The 16,816-nt window shown below is 51.8% G+C and overlaps 3 protein-coding genes across 7 annotated transcripts in view; 2 read left to right on the top strand and 1 right to left on the bottom strand.

Moving 5' to 3' along the window:
* Positions 1 to 3,347: 3,347 nt before the first annotated feature.
* THPO (thrombopoietin) lies at positions 3,348 to 6,970 on the top strand (the record flags this gene model as incomplete). The annotated part of the gene is given in 6 exon segments (XM_079921316.1): positions 3,348 to 3,410; positions 3,413 to 3,548; positions 3,784 to 3,911; positions 4,203 to 4,289; positions 5,791 to 5,958; positions 6,198 to 6,970. Coding segments are annotated over 6 exon segments (1,248 nt in total). The 3' UTR covers positions 6,864 to 6,970.
* Positions 6,971 to 10,810: 3,840 nt separating this feature from the next.
* POLR2H (RNA polymerase II, I and III subunit H) lies at positions 10,811 to 16,212 on the bottom strand. Of its 2 annotated transcripts, none has more exons than XM_079921321.1 (5): positions 16,070 to 16,212; positions 13,193 to 13,276; positions 13,015 to 13,108; positions 12,133 to 12,216; positions 10,811 to 11,182 (listed from the first exon to the last, which is right to left on the bottom strand). In XM_079921321.1, exons 2-5 carry the CDS (start codon positions 13,239 to 13,241, stop codon positions 11,065 to 11,067), a joined length of 345 nt encoding a protein of 114 aa, XP_079777447.1. In that variant the 5' UTR covers positions 13,242 to 13,276; positions 16,070 to 16,212; the 3' UTR covers positions 10,811 to 11,064. The 2 variants fall into 2 exon arrangements, with proteins under 2 accessions (XP_079777447.1, XP_079777446.1); XM_079921320.1 differs by lacking the exon at positions 16,070 to 16,212 and adding an exon at positions 14,521 to 15,308.
* A 173-nt stretch (positions 16,213 to 16,385) lies between these two features.
* CLCN2 (chloride voltage-gated channel 2) overlaps positions 16,386 to 16,816 on the top strand; it is a 13,082-nt gene continuing 12,651 nt past the window's right edge. For 2 of the 4 annotated variants that reach the window (XM_079921312.1, XM_079921313.1), the window contains exon 1: positions 16,388 to 16,752. In XM_079921312.1, coding sequence (XP_079777438.1) covers positions 16,678 to 16,752 — 75 coding nt within the window. In that variant the 5' untranslated portion in view covers positions 16,388 to 16,677. Of the gene's footprint in view, positions 16,753 to 16,816 lie in introns of all 4 variants that reach the window. The other 2 variants (XM_079921314.1, XM_079921315.1) reach the window with 2 other exon arrangements.

Raw genomic sequence — 16,816 nt, 5'->3', positions numbered from 1 at the left:
AGCGGCCGGGAGGAGCGCGGGCGGGCTGGCGGCCGCTGACCCGGGCCGTACGCGGCTCTAGTGCCCCGGGCGACGGCTCTGGCCCGTTTTATGCCCCGCGCCCGGCGCCCCGGCCGGGGGCCTCCTCCTCAGCAAACGGGGCGGCGGCGGCGGCTCGGCGAGGGGCCGGGCTGAGCCCGGGGGGTCCGGCCCAGCAGCAGCGGCCCGGATCGCGAATGGGGGAGGGGAGGGAGGGGCTGGAACCGGGCAGGGGAGGAGGGAGGGGCTGTAGGAGAAGGGGGAGGGGAGGGGGAGGGGAGGGAGGGGAGGGGAGGGACCAGGGGGCGCAAAGAGGGGAGGAGAGGCGGGTCTGGAGCCCCCCCTCCAAGCTGGACCAGGAGGTGCGTGTCCGGCCCAGGATGGGAGCCCCAGACCAGGGAGGGGCAGAGACTGCCCGAGGCCTGGGCCAGCCACTGGGCTAGGACTGGGTTCCTGCAGGAAGGATGAAGAATTGTCTTTAAGGATGATGACTCCGTGCAGAAAAGGCCCCGTCAACTCATCTTCGCCTGACGCTGGGCCCACAGCACCTCTCAAACCCCACACCACTCTCACTGCCTAGCCTGTGTCCTACCTCTTCTCTGAGCTCTCTCCTCATTCTACTGTTCCCCAGGATAGGAACTTGGCCAGAAACAGACAGTATCCCCTTTCTGTCTGGTGACAGTGTTTCTCTCCCTACTGTTACCTGCGCTCAGGCCCATCCAACCATCATCATCCCCAGCCTGACGCACTTTCCCACCCTCTTCCTTCACCCTGGGGACCCTGTGCCTCTCCATCCTACCCACAACCTCTTTTGTCTTGGTTTCCTGGTCATGACGGCCTCCCTGCCCCCTCCCACCCCCACTCTCCCACCATCCTCCCAACCATCCCGGCACCCTCCTTCCTAATCTTGGGAGGCATCTCGTCTGGCTGAACTGGAGAATTCTGGGATCTAGGCCATACTCTTTAGCAGACAGCCCCATCCTGGGGAGGAGGAGCAGGACACAGCCTGAGGAAGAACTGGCGGGGAGGGGGTGATGGGAACAAGGTCAGGCCAGGAGGCCCCTGAGGACGGACTGTGGGGAGAGTGGGACTGAGGGGAAAGCAAAGGAACTAGAGCCAGGGCCAAAGGAAGAGGGGGGCCAGCGGGAGGTATTTGCGGGGGAGGTTCAGCAGCTGTCTTTCCTAAGACAGGGACACATGGGCCTGGTTATTCCTCTTGTCACATGTGGAGTGGTAGGAGATGGAAGAGGGAGAAAGACCGGGCAGGCAAAGAGGGCACTGGCACAGAGATAAGTGGGCTTAGCCATCGGAGCCACTGGGCCCCAACAGAGTGGTACCTGAGCACAGCTTAATCCAGCACAGGCACCCCCTCAGCTTGAAGGCCTCTCAAACTGTCCAAACTGCTTCCTGGTAACACTGACCCCTGACAGGCGACACCCACATTCCCACTTGCAAAGGGGGCATAAGACATGACCCCCAGAGGGTTATTGGCGAGAAAAGCAGGAAAGCAAGAGTCCTAGTAGATTTTAGCAGCAGGTGTGGTGTCCAGGGAAAAGAAATTTGGACAGCCAGGAATTGAGAGACCCACCATTCTAGAGCCAGACCTCCGTGCCTCTTCCTCAGGGACAAAAGTGTCCTGCCAGAATCCTCCTGGAAAAAACCTGTTTCCCTCCCATCTTCTCCCCCAACCAGGTCCCAGATTTCCCATCTCCTAGGGAAAGACAGATCCCCCGTTCAAATCCTCTGTGTGGTGTGCGTGGGTGGAGGATCCGGGGCTCCGCTAGTGAACCATGGTCCAGGCAGGGGCTCCAGGTCCTGCGCGGGTGGGAGGAGAAGGCGTCACTTCCGGGGGCCATTGCCAGTGTCTAGTGGCTCCCTGCTCTCTGATTGGGCAGAAGTGGCCCCGGGCAGGCTTGTGACCCCACTGCCCTGGAGGGGCTATGCCCCAGCGCCACCTGTTTTCCTACCCATCTGCTCCCCAGAGTGCCGCCTGCTCCGCACCTGGGTCCTGGAGCCCTTCTCCACCGGTGAGTGGCAAGCAAGATTTGGAGTTACGTGAGGGTAGGAAGGACAGGAAAGAGGAATTGGGCTCTCTGCTGGGGGAGGGGCAGGCAAACTGGAACCTGCAGGCACTGACCTTTGTCGAGAAGAGTGTAGCCTTCCCAGAATGGGAGGAGCAGGACAGAGCAGGGGTAGGGGGTGGGGTGCTGGGTTCTGAGGGACTGATCACAGACTTGGTGGAATACAGCACGGTCGCGGCTGGCCCTAAGGAAAGGGGACATGGTCCCAGGGAGAAAATAAGAAAGGAGGTGTTTTTTTGGACTTAGGGAACATAGCACCAAGCTGGACGCAGCCCCAATCCCCATTCTTACCCAGTCATTCCTAGTTAGCTCACAAGGTTCTGAATCCTGGGGCTGGGGAAGCTGGGCCAGGCAAGCCAAGGCACAAGGAGAGGGTAATGGGAGGAGGGCTCATGCATGTTGACAGACCTACAGGAAATCCCAATATTGAATCAGGTGCAGGCCTCTTTGCACAACTTGTGAAAGAAGGAGGAAGCCATGTGTGGGGTCCTGCAAAGGAACCGGAAGGGGTCTGCAGAGGGGGCAGGGAGGAAGGTGCAGGCTAGGAGACAGATATGGTTGGTGTCTAAGGCAAGGTAAGCCGTGCAAGGTGGGCATCATCTCACCCAGCCTGTGCTCGTTCCTGGGCAACTTGCTTCAGGAAGGAAGTTCCAGGACTGTTAGCCCATCTCCTCACCTTGGATAACCCAGTATTTCAGAACTTAGAATGCAAAGAAAAACTCCAAGAGGCTTTGTATGTTGGGGTAAATAGAAAATGAATGAGAGGTTAATTTCTCCTACACCACCTTCTCAATCTTTTAATCACTGACCTCTAGTAGTTAAGTTTCATTTTTGCCCAATTTCCCTCCTCAACCCCACTCCCCAAGCTATCCCTGAGCACATTGTACATGTTTGCTAGCTCCTGGCCCTGTACCCCATTTCCAATCTCTTCTCCAGGCTTGTGCCACAATACTTCCCTTCTCTATCCCCATCCCAGATTTTCTCCAACCAAACAGGGTTGCTCAGACTTTGAGGCCAATTAGATGTGTGTGTATATATCCTGTCCTGCAGCTCTCGGCAGGGGGCAGGGGCACCAGAGCCACCTCAGACATCCTGAGGAACCCTGACAAAGAGGAGATGCCGTACGCTACCTTCACAAGATGATGTGGGAGCAGTCCGAGCTTTAGCAGTTCTAGGCTGGTCAGCATCTCACACCCTCCCAGCATCTGTTCCACCAGCCAGGCAGAGTGTTTTCCTTGAAATTCAATAATGTTCATTATTCCTGTCACTTGCAGGACAGATTCTAGACCCTCCTCCTTGGCCCACCTGTGCCCCACCTGTGCCCCACCCCACTCTGCCCAGAAGTGCAAGAGCCCAAGCCGCCCCCATGGCCCCAGGACGGATTCAGGGGAGAGGCCCCATACAGGGAGCCGCTCCAGCCACACAGCCCGGCCAGAATGGGGCTGACTGGTAAGAAAACCCTCGAGAGACCTAGGGCCAAATCAGAACTCGGTAGAGGGGAAGGAGAAAGGAGATGTGCTGGGGTGCGGGGGCAGGGGGGACCTCAATCTCCCAGGAGTAAGGCCTCTGAGAGGCAGATTCCGTGGATTTCAGGTCTGGGTCCTAAGTGGGAATTCCTGGACCACCACCCAACAATGATTTCTTCCTTATCCGCCCCTTTCAACCTCACCTCTCCTCATCTAAGAATTGCTCCTCGTGGTCATGCCTCTCCTAACTGCAAGACTAACACTGTCCAGCCCGGCTCCTCCTGCCTGTGACCCCCGACTCCTAAATAAACTGCTTCGTGACTCCCATGTCCTTCACAGCAGACTGGTGAGAATCCCCAAGCACTCTCCCCGCTATCCACCTAACTGGTGAGATACCCTGACTCCTATCACTTCCTCTCATGCCCTCCGATCACTACTCTTCTAATATTGTCTTCAGTAAGACCACCCCCCGCCTAATTACCACCCCTTCACAAGGATTATGGTTTACAATCAAACCCTCTCTTAAAAGCTCTAGTCTGGTTCTATTTCATGGAAGCCTGTCCTGGTAATTGGGCCACCATAACCCCCTCTATTTCAGCGCCCTCTCCACCATCCCCCCACCAATCTTTTTCAACAGAGCCAGTGCCCAGACGTTAACCCTTTGTCCACACCCGTCCTGCTGCCTGCTGTGGACTTCAGCTTGGGAGAATGGAAAACCCAGACAGTAAGAAAGCCATCCTTTCCCTTGGTTTCCCGAATCCTGTCTTCATGTGTTTCCTACTGATTCCCATGGATTTTTCAAAATTCCTGAGCTCCCTAAAAAGATCTCACCTTCAGCTTGGCCACCCTAACCCAACATACATTCTACTGTGGGGATATCCTCTGGACAAGATGATGGCTTGTGGTCCACTACATAAAAGAGAGTCAAAGTTGATCACCATGAAAAGCTGGATAGAAGTCTCTCATGGCCATGCTTCTGACCTATTTCTGTTCGGCCTTCTTAAGTTGGTGTGAAGAAGCAAGACTGATCTGTCATCCTCAGATGACACAAAACTGGGATGCACAGCTAAAATAACAAAAAACAGAATTAAGGTTCAAACTGCTAAAAGGCTAGGTCAAAAACAAGGTGAAATTTAACAGAGATGTATATAAAATTCTAGATGTGAAAAGTAATTGAATAAAATCCTATTCCAGCTTTCAGGCCACAGTGTCCCTACGTACCTCATATAAACTTCTAGCCCTAGTACTTACTATGAAAAGGACCTGGGAGGGTTGGATTGACCCCAAACTTAGCATTGTAACAACATTATTGAAGTAGCTACTTAAAAAGGTAGGGATCATAGGTGGCCTTAGATGTTTAACATCCACATTGTAGAAATATTCCTAAAAAACTCTATTATGAGTGGACTGCACTTAAACTACTGCACTGAGTACTAGCCATCCTCTTTTAGAAACATGCTAATTTACTCAGAGGGACCATAGTAAACTAGCATGTTTCCAAAAGGAGGAAAGCAACCTGAACAGTGAAAGGTCAGAAAATATGTTATGCAAGGAATGGTTTAAAAAAATAATAAAGCTTGTGTGATTAGCTTGGAGAAGAGTGTCAGTCTTGTGGTAGAGCATGAAGTGCTTCAGTCTGAGACACACTCAGGAAACCTACCAGGAGGGAGTGCTGCTTAGAAGGTCAGCTCCTCTACCCTCAAGATCCCTAGAATTCCCTTGCTTCCCTCAGGTCTTCTGGGGGATTGGGACAGGGAGGAAGTGTAATTGCTAGTGATCCCTTGTAGCTCTAGCTCTGCCATTTATCAGCAAGCCCCTTCCCTTCATCTTTATAATCTTTATGATGGTCTTATATCTACATTAATTTTTTTTAATCATATGATCCTGATTTTGTAGCAGAAAGAGTAGATTTGCAGCACTAGAACCAAGAAGTAAAAGCTATAATAGGGCAGATTTCAGCATAATGTAAGAAAAAAAAAAAAAGAGCTTTTCTCACTGAAATTACATGTGAGACCAGGCTGCGTTACTGGACACTGGCGTTATTCAAGCAGAGGCTGATGACCAATTGTCGGGAGACTGAAGGAATTCCTGTACTGGGTGGGACCTAGGTCCTGTCCAATTCTCAGCTCCTATGATTCATTCTGCTGGCTACTCTTACAGGCTCCCCACCCGCTATTAGCATACCCTTTGAAGCTGTCCGTTTCTCTCTTCCATCTCTTTCCCAGGAACAGACCAAGGCACAGGACGTTCTGGGAGCCTCGACCCTTCTGCTGGAGGCAGTGATGGCAGCGCGGGGACAACTGGGACCCACTTGCCTCTCATCCCTACTGGTGCAGCTTTCTGGACAGGTCCGCCTCCTCCTTGGGGCCCTGCAGGGCCTCCTAGGAACCCAGGTAAGTCCCCAGTCAAGGGAACTATAGAAGTTGTCTTTCTTTTCTGACTCGGCCCCCTCAGAAGACCTGAGGGAAGAAAGGGGAATTTTAGAAATCTTGAGGGTGGAAGAGCTGACCTGCCAAGGAGTGCTCCCTCCAGCCACAAAGCCTGGGTTCTGGTACCTTATCTTTCCCACATAGACAGGGAGGCATGATATCTGGCCCAGGTCTCTGGCCTCAGGCCCATCCTCTGCCCTCAGCTTTCTGTGCAGGGCAGGACCACAGCTCACAAGGATCCCAGTGCCATCTTCCTGAGCTTCCAACGACTGCTCCGAGGAAAGGTGCGTTTCCTGCTGCTTGTAGTGGGACCCACCCTCTGTGCCAAGCGGGCCCCACCTACCACAGCTATCCCGGGGAACACCTCTCCATTTCTCATACTGAACAAGCTCCCAAACAGGACTTCTGGATTGTTGGAGACAAACTCCAGTGTCTCAGCCAGAACTACTGGCTCTGGACTTCTGAACAGGCTGCAGGGATTCAGAGCCAAGATTCCTGGTCTGCTGAACCAAACCTCCAGGTCCCTAGACCAAATCCCTGGACACCTGAACAGGACACATGGACCCCTGAGTGGAATTCACGGACTCTTTCCTGGACCCACAGCCAGGGCCCTAAGAGCCCCGGATATTCCTCCGGAAACTTCAGACATGGACTCCCTGTCACCCTACCTCCAGCCTGGAGAGTCTCCTTCCCCAGCCCATCCTCCTCCTGGACAGTACACACTCTTCTCTCCTTCACCCACCTTGCCCATCCCCACGGTCCAGCTCCAACCCATGCTTCCTGACCCCTCTGCCATCACACCCAGCTCTACCAGTCATCTTCTAGTTGCAGCCCACTCTCACTTCCGGAATCTGTCTCAGGAAGAGTAAGGTACTCCGGCACTGCCGACATCAGCATCGCCTCCCAAGTACAATCCCTTTACTCGGAGGAGAGGCCCTGGGAGACAACTGCAGCTATACAGGCATACCTCATTTTATTGTGCTTCATTTTATTATGCTTTACAGATACTGCATTTTTTACAAATTGAAGGTTTGTGGCAACCCTGTGTTGTCAGATGATGGTTAGCATTTTTTAGCAATAAAGTATTTTTGAATGAAGGTATGTACATTGCTTTTTTTTTTTAGACATAATACTATTACAGTTAATAGACTACAGTATCATGTAAACATAACTGGGAAACAAAAAAAAAAACCAAAAAATTTGTGTGACTCGCTTTATTGTGATATTCACTTTATTGTGGTGGTCTGGAACTGAACCTGCAATATCTCCGAGGTATGCCTTTACCAGATTTCCTGCTTTCACTTGAAACCCAAAGCCCTGGTGAAGGGAGACATGCAGGACAGAAAAAGTATAATTTTTTTACTACATGCCATAAAACTACAAAAGCTATTTTTTTTAACTATTAATAATGTTCACCAGAGCAGTTAGTTATCTCTGGTCTATCTTCTGCACAAATTTATAACTTACTATTTCTCTGTATACTCTTTTTCATATGAGAATTCTGCAAAGGCCTGGCCTGGCCTAGCTTCTGAACAGAGGTAGGGCTTATGACAAAAAAAAGCTTTGGTTTTCTGCTCAGAACTAAGGTTAGTCTCTTTACCCCCTTTATTATCATTCTTAATGGGGCTCTGATCTGCTTTTCTTAGGAGATCCTTACTCTTGAGAAATGAATGAGAAGTCTCTCAGAAAAGCAGTTCCTAAGCAATAGACAAACCTGAGACTGTATAAAGACAGAATAAAGGAGAGGACCCAAAAGCTACCTGCAAAGCGAGGGGAAGATGTTCTTCTCATGGGCAACAGATCCCCCCTCCCTGAGAAAAAGCTAACAGGAAGCTTTGGAGAGCCTTACAGGTAAGGCTGTGCAGACGGGTCAGTCAGACAAGATGAGACCTGGATGTGACAGCTGAGCAAACAGCCAGCACTTCAGCAGCTCAGCAGGAAGCTTCACCAGGCGTGGGTTCCTGCCTCCCTCCTGTGGAGGTCAGGGGGAAATGCAGGAAGTGGCTTGAGTCAGTCTCCTAGAGCTCACACAGCAGGAGGGACAAGCACAAGTCAAGTGCAAGTTGAAGGCTCATTTCCCAATTCCCAGAAGCGTATAGTATCTAAAAAGCAACCCTGTGTGACACCATAAACTCTGCCAGGGGATCTCTAGAAAAGAAGCCCAGGCTTATGGGGCTTTCTGAATAAATGCCACCATGGTGCTTGGGAAGGTTTATATTGCCCCAAGCACTCCACTGCAAGGTCAACACTACCTCCAGAGGTGTCTGTAGGAAAACTAATGGAAGCTTTTTCTTCTCCCACCTCAACTCCCCAAAGGACAGGAAAAGTTAGCATGTAGGTAGAGGAGCCAGAAACCTAGGGTTCCAAACACTACCACAAAACCCCAGGGTCATTAAAGGCATTCCAAAACAGTAGAATGAAAGCCAGTATGTCAAGAAACTTATGCATATTATCTTTTTTAACACTCACACATCTCTATAAGGTAGGTATTATCATCTCTGCTTTACGGATGAGGAAACAGGCTCAGAGAAGCCCGGCAAGTTCCCAACGGTTTCACAGCCTGTGAACAGGAAAAGAAACACCCTAGGATGACTTAGTCTGGAGCCCATACATTCCCCAGTGTGGTGCACTGTCCAGTATATCAGTCAGTGACTCTATTTATTGGAAAAAATTTCCAAGTCCTTAGGGAGTACACATCGACAGTTAAAGAGTTCTGAGTAGAAAACCAAAGCTCTTGGTGGGGTGACCAATTTAGGCATCTCCAGGTGTCTCCCCCCACCACCCCATGGACAGAACGGTTGCCATGGAGAAAAAGTCAACAAATGCACCAAGCTCAGAAGTGCCGTCCAAATCTCGGATGGTGTCAGTTTCTCCGTGGGAGAAAATCAGTTCATCCACACTACAAATTCCAGCATGGAGTCAAGAGAATAGTAAGTGGAAATTTTAACTTACTGAAATATTAAAGTAGGTTAAATTTAATGATCAAATGAAACATTTTATGGCACATGAAAGCCAGCACCCAGTACAAGAGATGCCAAAGGGACCAGAGACAAAGAATTAAGGGTTTTCAGACAGTCAGCTGAGAGACAAAGATGGCAAAACTGCAAGAAGTATGTAGCCAGAAAGTTCCAGGCATCCAGTACTGGCATTTGACTTACCCTAGGGCAAACGTAAATAACCCATGGGCTTCTCCAGTGGGAACTAACTTGCCTCTCCTGAGCATCTAACCCATTCCCAAATCATTCTATCGGGCTGATTCAGTCCCTTCTTCCCTTTACAGAAAAGACAAAAACCTGTTACAACGAGGACGCTCTTATCTCTGTTCAACTGTACCCCAGTTCTCTTTCTTCTGCCACCCCACGGCAGCTAGGACAGTCTGCTACACTACCCCGCAAACTATTAGCTACCCTGCAAACTGTTATCGGTAATTAGGTTCTCCCTTCTCCAACCTAAATCCATCCTTCTCCAACCCCTACAAAAAAATTTGACTGCACGGAAGAGGTTCTACGATTCTATAAAAATTCATCCCAACTCCCACTTCATCTCCTACTTCCCTCTCCCCTCACCCCCACCCCACAGTAAAGCAAAAGAAATACCTTTTCCTCCCCCCTACAGAGGCCATTCATTTTCAACCCATTTCCCTAAATACTATTTCTAACACCTCCTGTGAAGACCTGAAAATGATGGGGAAGGAAATACCCCAGGCATCCCAGCAGGAGGACCAACTCTCATGGCAAAAAAGGGAGATCAAAAGAGACAACTACTGGGCTTCCCTGGTGGCGCAGTGGTTGAGAGTCCCCCTGCCGATGCAGGGGACGCGGGTTTGTGCCCCGGTCTGGGAAGATCCCACATGCCGCGGAGCGGCTAGGCCCGTGAGCCATGGCCGCTGAGCCTGCGCGTCCGGAGCCTGTGCTCCGCAACGGGAGAGGCCACAACAGTGAGAGGCCCGTGTACCGCAAAAACAAAAAGAGACAACTACGTAATACACACTTATGATCTTTCTGGATTGTTACCCTGAACTTCCCAGGGGAAATCAGAGTCCCATGTACTGTCTGAGACCTCAAATGCCAGGCTGAAGACGCAGCTCCGATGCTGGAGTCCTTGTAAGCATCGCCATTTCCTCAACTTTGTTCTTCCCCCACTGATAAATTAGTGACTGCAGTCAGACTGCTGTATTGTCCCAGGCACTGGCACTGAACTGCCAAACCTCATTGGTATTGCTGCCCTGTCTACTTCACTGGTCTGTGAGGCAGCTCCCTGTTCAGTGTCACTGGTAAAAACCACCACCACTTACCCTCCCTCCAGGTCACCACTAGAATGTAAAGCAGAGAGCTAACTCCTCCACCCGCTTCCACAACCACCAAATCGTTCTTCCTCTCCTCTTCAGAGTTGTGTCCTATGCATGTGTCGAAAAGCCTCATCTCAAAGCTTCCATAAAAATGACGAACATTTCCAGGCTATGCAAGCAACTCATTCAAGTCAACGTGATCTGACTTCCTGAGAAACTGAAAGTGTTAGAAGAACAGGAGCAGAGCTCCTTGCCTATTCAGGATTCTATGCCAAATGGGTGGTGCCCTCAGGAGCCAAAAGCACAACACTCTCTCTCCCAGACAGAAAATCACATTGGAGGATAGATATTGGGGGTAGTCAGCCAGGAGACGGAGATAACCCTGAACCCCGATACCAAAAGGTTGGGACAGATCCTACATTGACATGTGACCATCTGGCTGTGGGCCAGAAACATAATATACCATAGGCAAACTGGAAAAAATGATTTTAAAATAAATGGAAAAAACTTTGCTAAAAAAGAGGGGAAAAGAGTCTGAAAAAGTAAACTTTAATTAAAAAAATCATATACATAAAACAACTTCTGATTCATTTTAAGCTCTCCCACTGGGTCTTTTGCAGGCAAGTCAGTTTCCCATTGAGTCCAGACCTCCTAAAGATGCACCCACAGTGGACAGAGAGCCAGCCCCTCCTGAACAGGTGAACAACAGCAACTGCTACTCGGGCTTGAACGAACGTCCATGACGTGCGTGAGTAAGCAGCAAGGCTGGCTCCCTGGGTGGTTCAGAAGGCCAGTTTCTTCATCAGCAGATAAACTCTGGAATCCACTTCAAATCCATGCAGATTGTTGGCATCACCCTGCAGCCTCATGAGCAGGCCCCCATAGGACACGTAGGCAGAGCTGAAACAGAAGACCCAGTCCCATGAGTCTGAGCTCCATAGCAACTGTTACTCAGCAGCTCTCCAACCCAACCTAAGAACAAAAAGGCATCCTTCTAGAGTATTGTCATCAGGAACCAAACTGTTCTTTATATCGGCAAAAGTGGAAAATACCCCATGCCCAGAATAAAGGAAATGGTCAAATCAATTAAGATATATCCATTTACTGGAATGTTATATAGCTATTAAAATGTTTAGGAATAGCTTAAAATGGACATGGGGAAACATGTTTTACATAACATTAAGCAAAAAGAACAGAACAAAACATTGTAATAAACAACATGAGCTCAAAGAAAAAAGTACAGAGGAAAAAAAAACCCTAGAACATTCAAGAATGTTTATGTAAAAGATTCCCTCTGGTTATAGAATTATAGGTGACTTTTTTCCTTCTTCACGTTACTTCTCTGCTTTTCAAATTTCTTACAAAGGGCACATGTTGTTTTAATAAGATTTTAAAGAAAAGAAAAAAATAGTTGGGCAGAGAAACCAAAGAACTAGGGATTGGATTGCAGAGTAGCAAAACATACACATACACACACACAGACACACACACACACACACATACACACACACACACACACACACACACAAACAAAAAGGCCTAGCAGTTTAATCACTTATGCTGCATTTAGTTCTTGGAGAAGTAACCTTCCTTGGCATTTCACACAGCTAGATTACCAGTTTCTCATTTGGACCACCAGGCCCTGAGGTCCTGACAGAGGGCAAAGGGAGCAATCTACATTTCAGACTGAAAATTGTTCCCAAAACAGTTTCTTTCCGGGTCCCACCTAGTTCTGAGGTGCTTGGGGAAAGAAACCCAGGAAGCCTGAGCATGGTTCAAATTTTCAGAGCATAGTCCAAATTCTCACAAAAGGGAGGGGGCGAGGGCTCTCACAAGGCCGTGGAACTTACAGGCGTGTTGCTGCTTCAGTAGAAGTTTCATCTCCCTCAATCCTGTACACTTTCCCATACATTACATACTCAAATTGGTCAGCCCTGTGGAACAACAGTGGCAGTTATTCTTAAATGTAGTTAACAACAATAAGAGGTCCTTTAAAAATGGTAACTGGTAACTAAGTGCCAGCATCATAACAACAGGCACTTTCCAAACATAATGTCATTTAGTCCTCAGAGTAACCCTGTGAGATGGGTATGACCATCGATATTTTACTGATGAGAAAACTAAGGTTGAAAGAGGTTAAGGTTGGACTTCCCTGGTGGCGCAGTGGTTAAGGATCCCCCACCAATGCAAGGGACACGGGTTCTATCCCTGGTCCAGGAAGATCCCACATGCTGCGGAGCAACAAAGCCCCATGCGCCACAACTACTGAGCCTGCGCTCTAGGGCCCACATGCTGCAACTACTGAGCCCCCACTCCCTGCAACTAGAGAAAGCCCAGGTGCAGCAACAAAGACCCAACGCAGCCAATAAGAAAAAAGAAAAAAAGAAAGAGGTTAAGGTTATTCAACAAATAAGTGGTAGAGCTGAGATGTGAACTGAGTGGGGCTCGAAAGCCTCTGCCTCACACCAAACTCCCTCCCAAGACACAAGGCCCACAAAGCCTAGGTCATTCAGTGGTCATTTCCTCTGCCATCAAAAAGCTACAACTCACACTGTAATCACTGCTTTGGATAAACACCTGAATGTCTGAATTCTTAAGTGCAGCAATTTCCTTAAGGTTACATAGATTCTGCTGATAATCATTTATTTTATGAATTAAGTAAGGTCTTTCTATACCACTTATCGACTTAGTCCTCAGGCATATTTCAAGTACTCCCTGCTCCACTCCCTCACCTGGAAGGCCTATCATCTGTAGGGTTGTATTCACCATCATCCAGAGTACCATCTTCATACAAAGTACTGGCTATGACCAACCGGAACTTGTCACCTGAAAAATAACAGCAGCATCAGAGGGTGAAGAACAGCGGAAATGGCAAAAAGCCTCCTGCTGTTGTTTATGTTCAATACTTACCCAAGTCTACAGGGTAAATCTGAATGTTTACATCTAATATGAGGTCCATCTTGAAAGATTCACTCTCACAATGCAGTCGAGACACTGGAAGGAAACAGGGAAAGAGTGGCAGAGGTCATTGCCTGGCCCAAGGCAGACCCTACAGCGCAGGGCAGACTCCTACTTTGTGGGGGCTGGATGCAATAGAATACTCAATCTAACCCAACCTGTATCCACTGGCCTCTCGTAGACGTGCAGGCTCAGTCAGACTCACATATGCAGGGACTTCCCTGGTGGCGCAGTGGTTAAGAATCCGCCTGCCAATGCAGGGGACACGGGTTCGAGCCCTGGTCTGGGAAGATCCCACATGCCACAGAGCAACTAAGCCCGTGCACCACAACTACCGAGCCTGTGCTCTAGAGCCCATGAGCTACAACTACTGAGCCGACATGCCACAACTACTGAGCCCTCGCGCCTAGAGCCCGTGCTCCGCAACAAGAGAAGCCACCACAATGAGAAGCCTGCGTGCAGCAACGAAGACCCAACGCAGCCAAAAATAAATCAAAAAAAGAACCACATATGCAAGAAGGAAAGGGGACACAACCTATGGCAAGCGGATAGAATCCCCAGAAAAAAATCAAAGATCCTCTGGCAACAAATAATATCCAGGTTCTAGGGCTACCTAGGTGGTTAAGAAACCACCTGATTTGGGGCAAGTTATTCATTCATCCAAAGGTTTTATCTTTCTGTGCCAGGTCCTCTGCTAAGGGGATTATCAACTTGTGTAAGAACTGGGTTTTGTCCCAAAAAACATCCCAGTCTCTAGGCAAAAGAAGAGACACCAAAGACAATTATTGATCAATGACATAATAAAGAGTTGTACACTAACCAGTCAACTCTATCTCCAAGAGGATTTCACAAAGAGCTAAAGACTCTGAGGGCGAAGGGCTCTGGAGGTCGGATTATTCGCTGTACAGCCTTGCGTGGGTTGCTTTGTCTCTCAGAGCAAAATGGGTAAGACACCACCTACCTCATGCAGGCTCTTGAAAGGAATACGTAAGATAAAGTGTGTGTAAGGTGCACAGTACAGCGCCTAGCACAGAGTGGGTAGCGATTAGAAAGATGCCCGGAGAAAAGGCCATCCAGGCACTGGGCACAGCTTGTGTGAAGCCAGGGAGAGCCCGGAGTCTCCGTTTCCTCATCTGTAAAAATGTTTCCTGAGAAAGGTCCCTACGCCAAGACCTGCCGGTAGGGGTAGGCTACGTGAAATAGGTGGACGAGAGGCCCAGGGGCGTGTCCCCGAGGAGATTAGCCCCTTCCCCCAAACAGCCCCTCCAAATCTTACTTACCTCGGTCAAACTTTTTGCCCTCCGGGTCAATGTCTTTTACATCAAAAATATCCTCAAACAGGATGCCCGCCATGGTGAGGGGGCCACGAAAATAGTGGAGGGGCTGAGCGCCCGACCACGACGACTAGGGGTACGCGCACCCCGTCGCGTGGAGGTAAAGAGGAGAAAGGAAAAGGCAGCGCTTCAAGAGCGGCGGCTAAGAAATAGAATAACGCATGCGCACGGACAAAAGGGAACGCGGCCACTTCCGCCACCTAGCTCTCGGGGCTTCTTAACTTCCGCCCCGAACGATTCTTTCCGAGAGGCTGCAGTATTAAGGGCGGGTCTCAGGTCCAAATAACTCCGCCCCGGGCGGCAACACGATAGGTCCCACCTCCGGCCGAGGCGGCGTCTTGTCCGGCTCTCTCCAGTGGCTCTCCTGCGCCCTCTTCAGAAGCCAGGTCAGGAAGACTGGAATGCTTGGGGGCCTACCCAAGCCAGGGACCTTGATCCTTGGCCCAGAGAAGCCCGGCCCGTACCCTACCGTGCCCGTCCGCCTGACCGCCGAGGGCACAGTCCGTGCGAAAGGCGAGCGGAGAAGAACCCCGCCCCCAGGGCGCTGGCCCGGCAGGTCTCAGGACCCAGCCCCTCCAGCTGGCAACCAGGCCGGCCCGGGCCGGCCCGGGCCGGCCCGGGCCGTCTCGGCCCATATGGCTGTCACCTGAGCCGGGTCCGTCCAGTTTGGGAATTTGCCATGATGTCACCATGGGAAAGAGGAAAGCCTGCATCGTCCCCACCCCTACTCTCTTCCCTTACACCGCCCCTTCAGCAGGCATTAACACCCACCCACTGCCCTCCTTGAGCACTGCCCCTTAAGCTCGGTTCTGCCCTTTCCCCCCCGCCACGACCCTCTCCTGGACAAGCTCTCCTATGTGCTCCTTCATCCTGACACAATCCTCTCCTACGGATACCACCTCTTCCTTTACATTGCCCCTTCCTCTAGGGTGCCGGCTCTCACACTTCCCCCTTCCTGGACACTGCTCCCTCCTCCTGGGAACCCCCGCTGCTCCCACGTGCCCCTTCACCCTGGTGCTGCCTCCTCCGGCACACTGCCTGTTTCCTGGACACTGGCCCTTCCCCCTCACACTATCTCTGACACTGCCCATCCACCTGTGCTCACCCCACCCACTGCTCTATCCTTCTTCGGACCCTTACAGAGAACGCAGAGCGCAGAGCGCCAGCAGGCCGTTCCCCCTTGGCGGCTAGACGTGAGCAGCTACTAGGATTTCTCCTTGGGCCCTGCCAGGGAGAAGCGACCTCTGTCCCCCCACGCCCGACTCCCAGGCACCTAGACCTCCCTTCCCTCTGGTCTCACCCCTTCCCGTTCCCTCTCCACCTCCACCCCCGCACAAGCCGAAGGCCAAGTTGCTCCAAGTGCACCTACCCTCGGGGAGCCGCGAAGAAGGCAAAGAGAAAGGAAGGGGATGAGAGAGACCGAGGGTCCCAGTTCCAAGCACTCCCCTTCTGGGCCTAGCGTCCCCCTCCGAGTCCCCCCAGCTTTGTTTCTCACCCCCGACGGAGTGGAGGGGCCCTGCCAGGCCGGTCTGAGCCCTTGGCCCCAGCGAAGAAGCAAGAGAGGACGCCGCTCCTGAGGGATTGGGCCTGAAAGTCTGACTTAGACGGCTCGGCAGCCCGCGGCCCCAGGCCCTACAGAGCACCGGCGAGTCCCGCCCCTCCCGGCCGGGCGCGGAGAGCCACAGACCCCGCCCGGCCCCTCCACGTGCCAGTGGACCCGCCCCCGCCCTGGCCCGGGCGCCGCTCTCAACCACCCGCCTCGGCAGAGACTGGGTCCGGGCTCACGCGTTCCAGGCGCCCCCTGCCGCCCCTCCCGAGCCAGGGAGGCGGCCCCAACGCGGACCCCGGCCGCGTTGGGCCGGCTCCCTTAGAAGGGCCGGCGGGCGGAGCAGCACGGTGGGCACCGCCCTCGGCCCGCCCGCCGAGGCGGGGACGAGAGCGGGAGGTTGCGCCAGCGGCGCCCGCCTGGGGCCCGCCGCACTCTGCACTCGGCCGCCCAGGCTACGGGGACAGGACGGGTGTGGGCGCGGGCTCTGCGGGCCGGGAGGCGAGTCCGGGCCAGAGCCCGAGCCGCGGCGGGAGGCCAGAGGGCTGTGAGCGGAGATGGCGGCGGCGGCGGGGGCGGCGGCGGCGGAGGAAGGGATGGAGCCACGGGCGCTGCAGTACGAGCAGACCCTGGTAAGTGAAGCCAGCAGAGCCCTGAGGAGTGTGCTCCCGGACCGCTGCTCCTGGTTACCCGTGG

The sequence above is a fragment of the Stenella coeruleoalba genome (genome assembly GCF_951394435.1).
Source record: "Stenella coeruleoalba genome assembly, chromosome: 5".
In the NCBI taxonomy this organism is placed as follows: Eukaryota; Metazoa; Chordata; class Mammalia; order Artiodactyla; family Delphinidae; genus Stenella; species Stenella coeruleoalba.
This window is presented reverse-complemented; position numbering and strand designations above follow the sequence as displayed.

Coding starts and splice junctions, on each gene's coding strand:
- POLR2H (XM_079921320.1), bottom strand. CDS start 14,593: ATGGCGGGCATCCTGTTTGAGGATATTTTTGATGTAAAAGACATTGAC. Junction 13,277..14,520: donor GGGCAAAAAGTTTGACCGAG/GTAAGTAAGATT, acceptor GTTTCCTTCCAG/TGTCTCGACTGCATTGTGAG. Junction 12,217..13,014: donor ACAGATGATAGGCCTTCCAG/GTGAGGGAGTGG, acceptor GTTGTTCCACAG/GGCTGACCAATTTGAGTATG.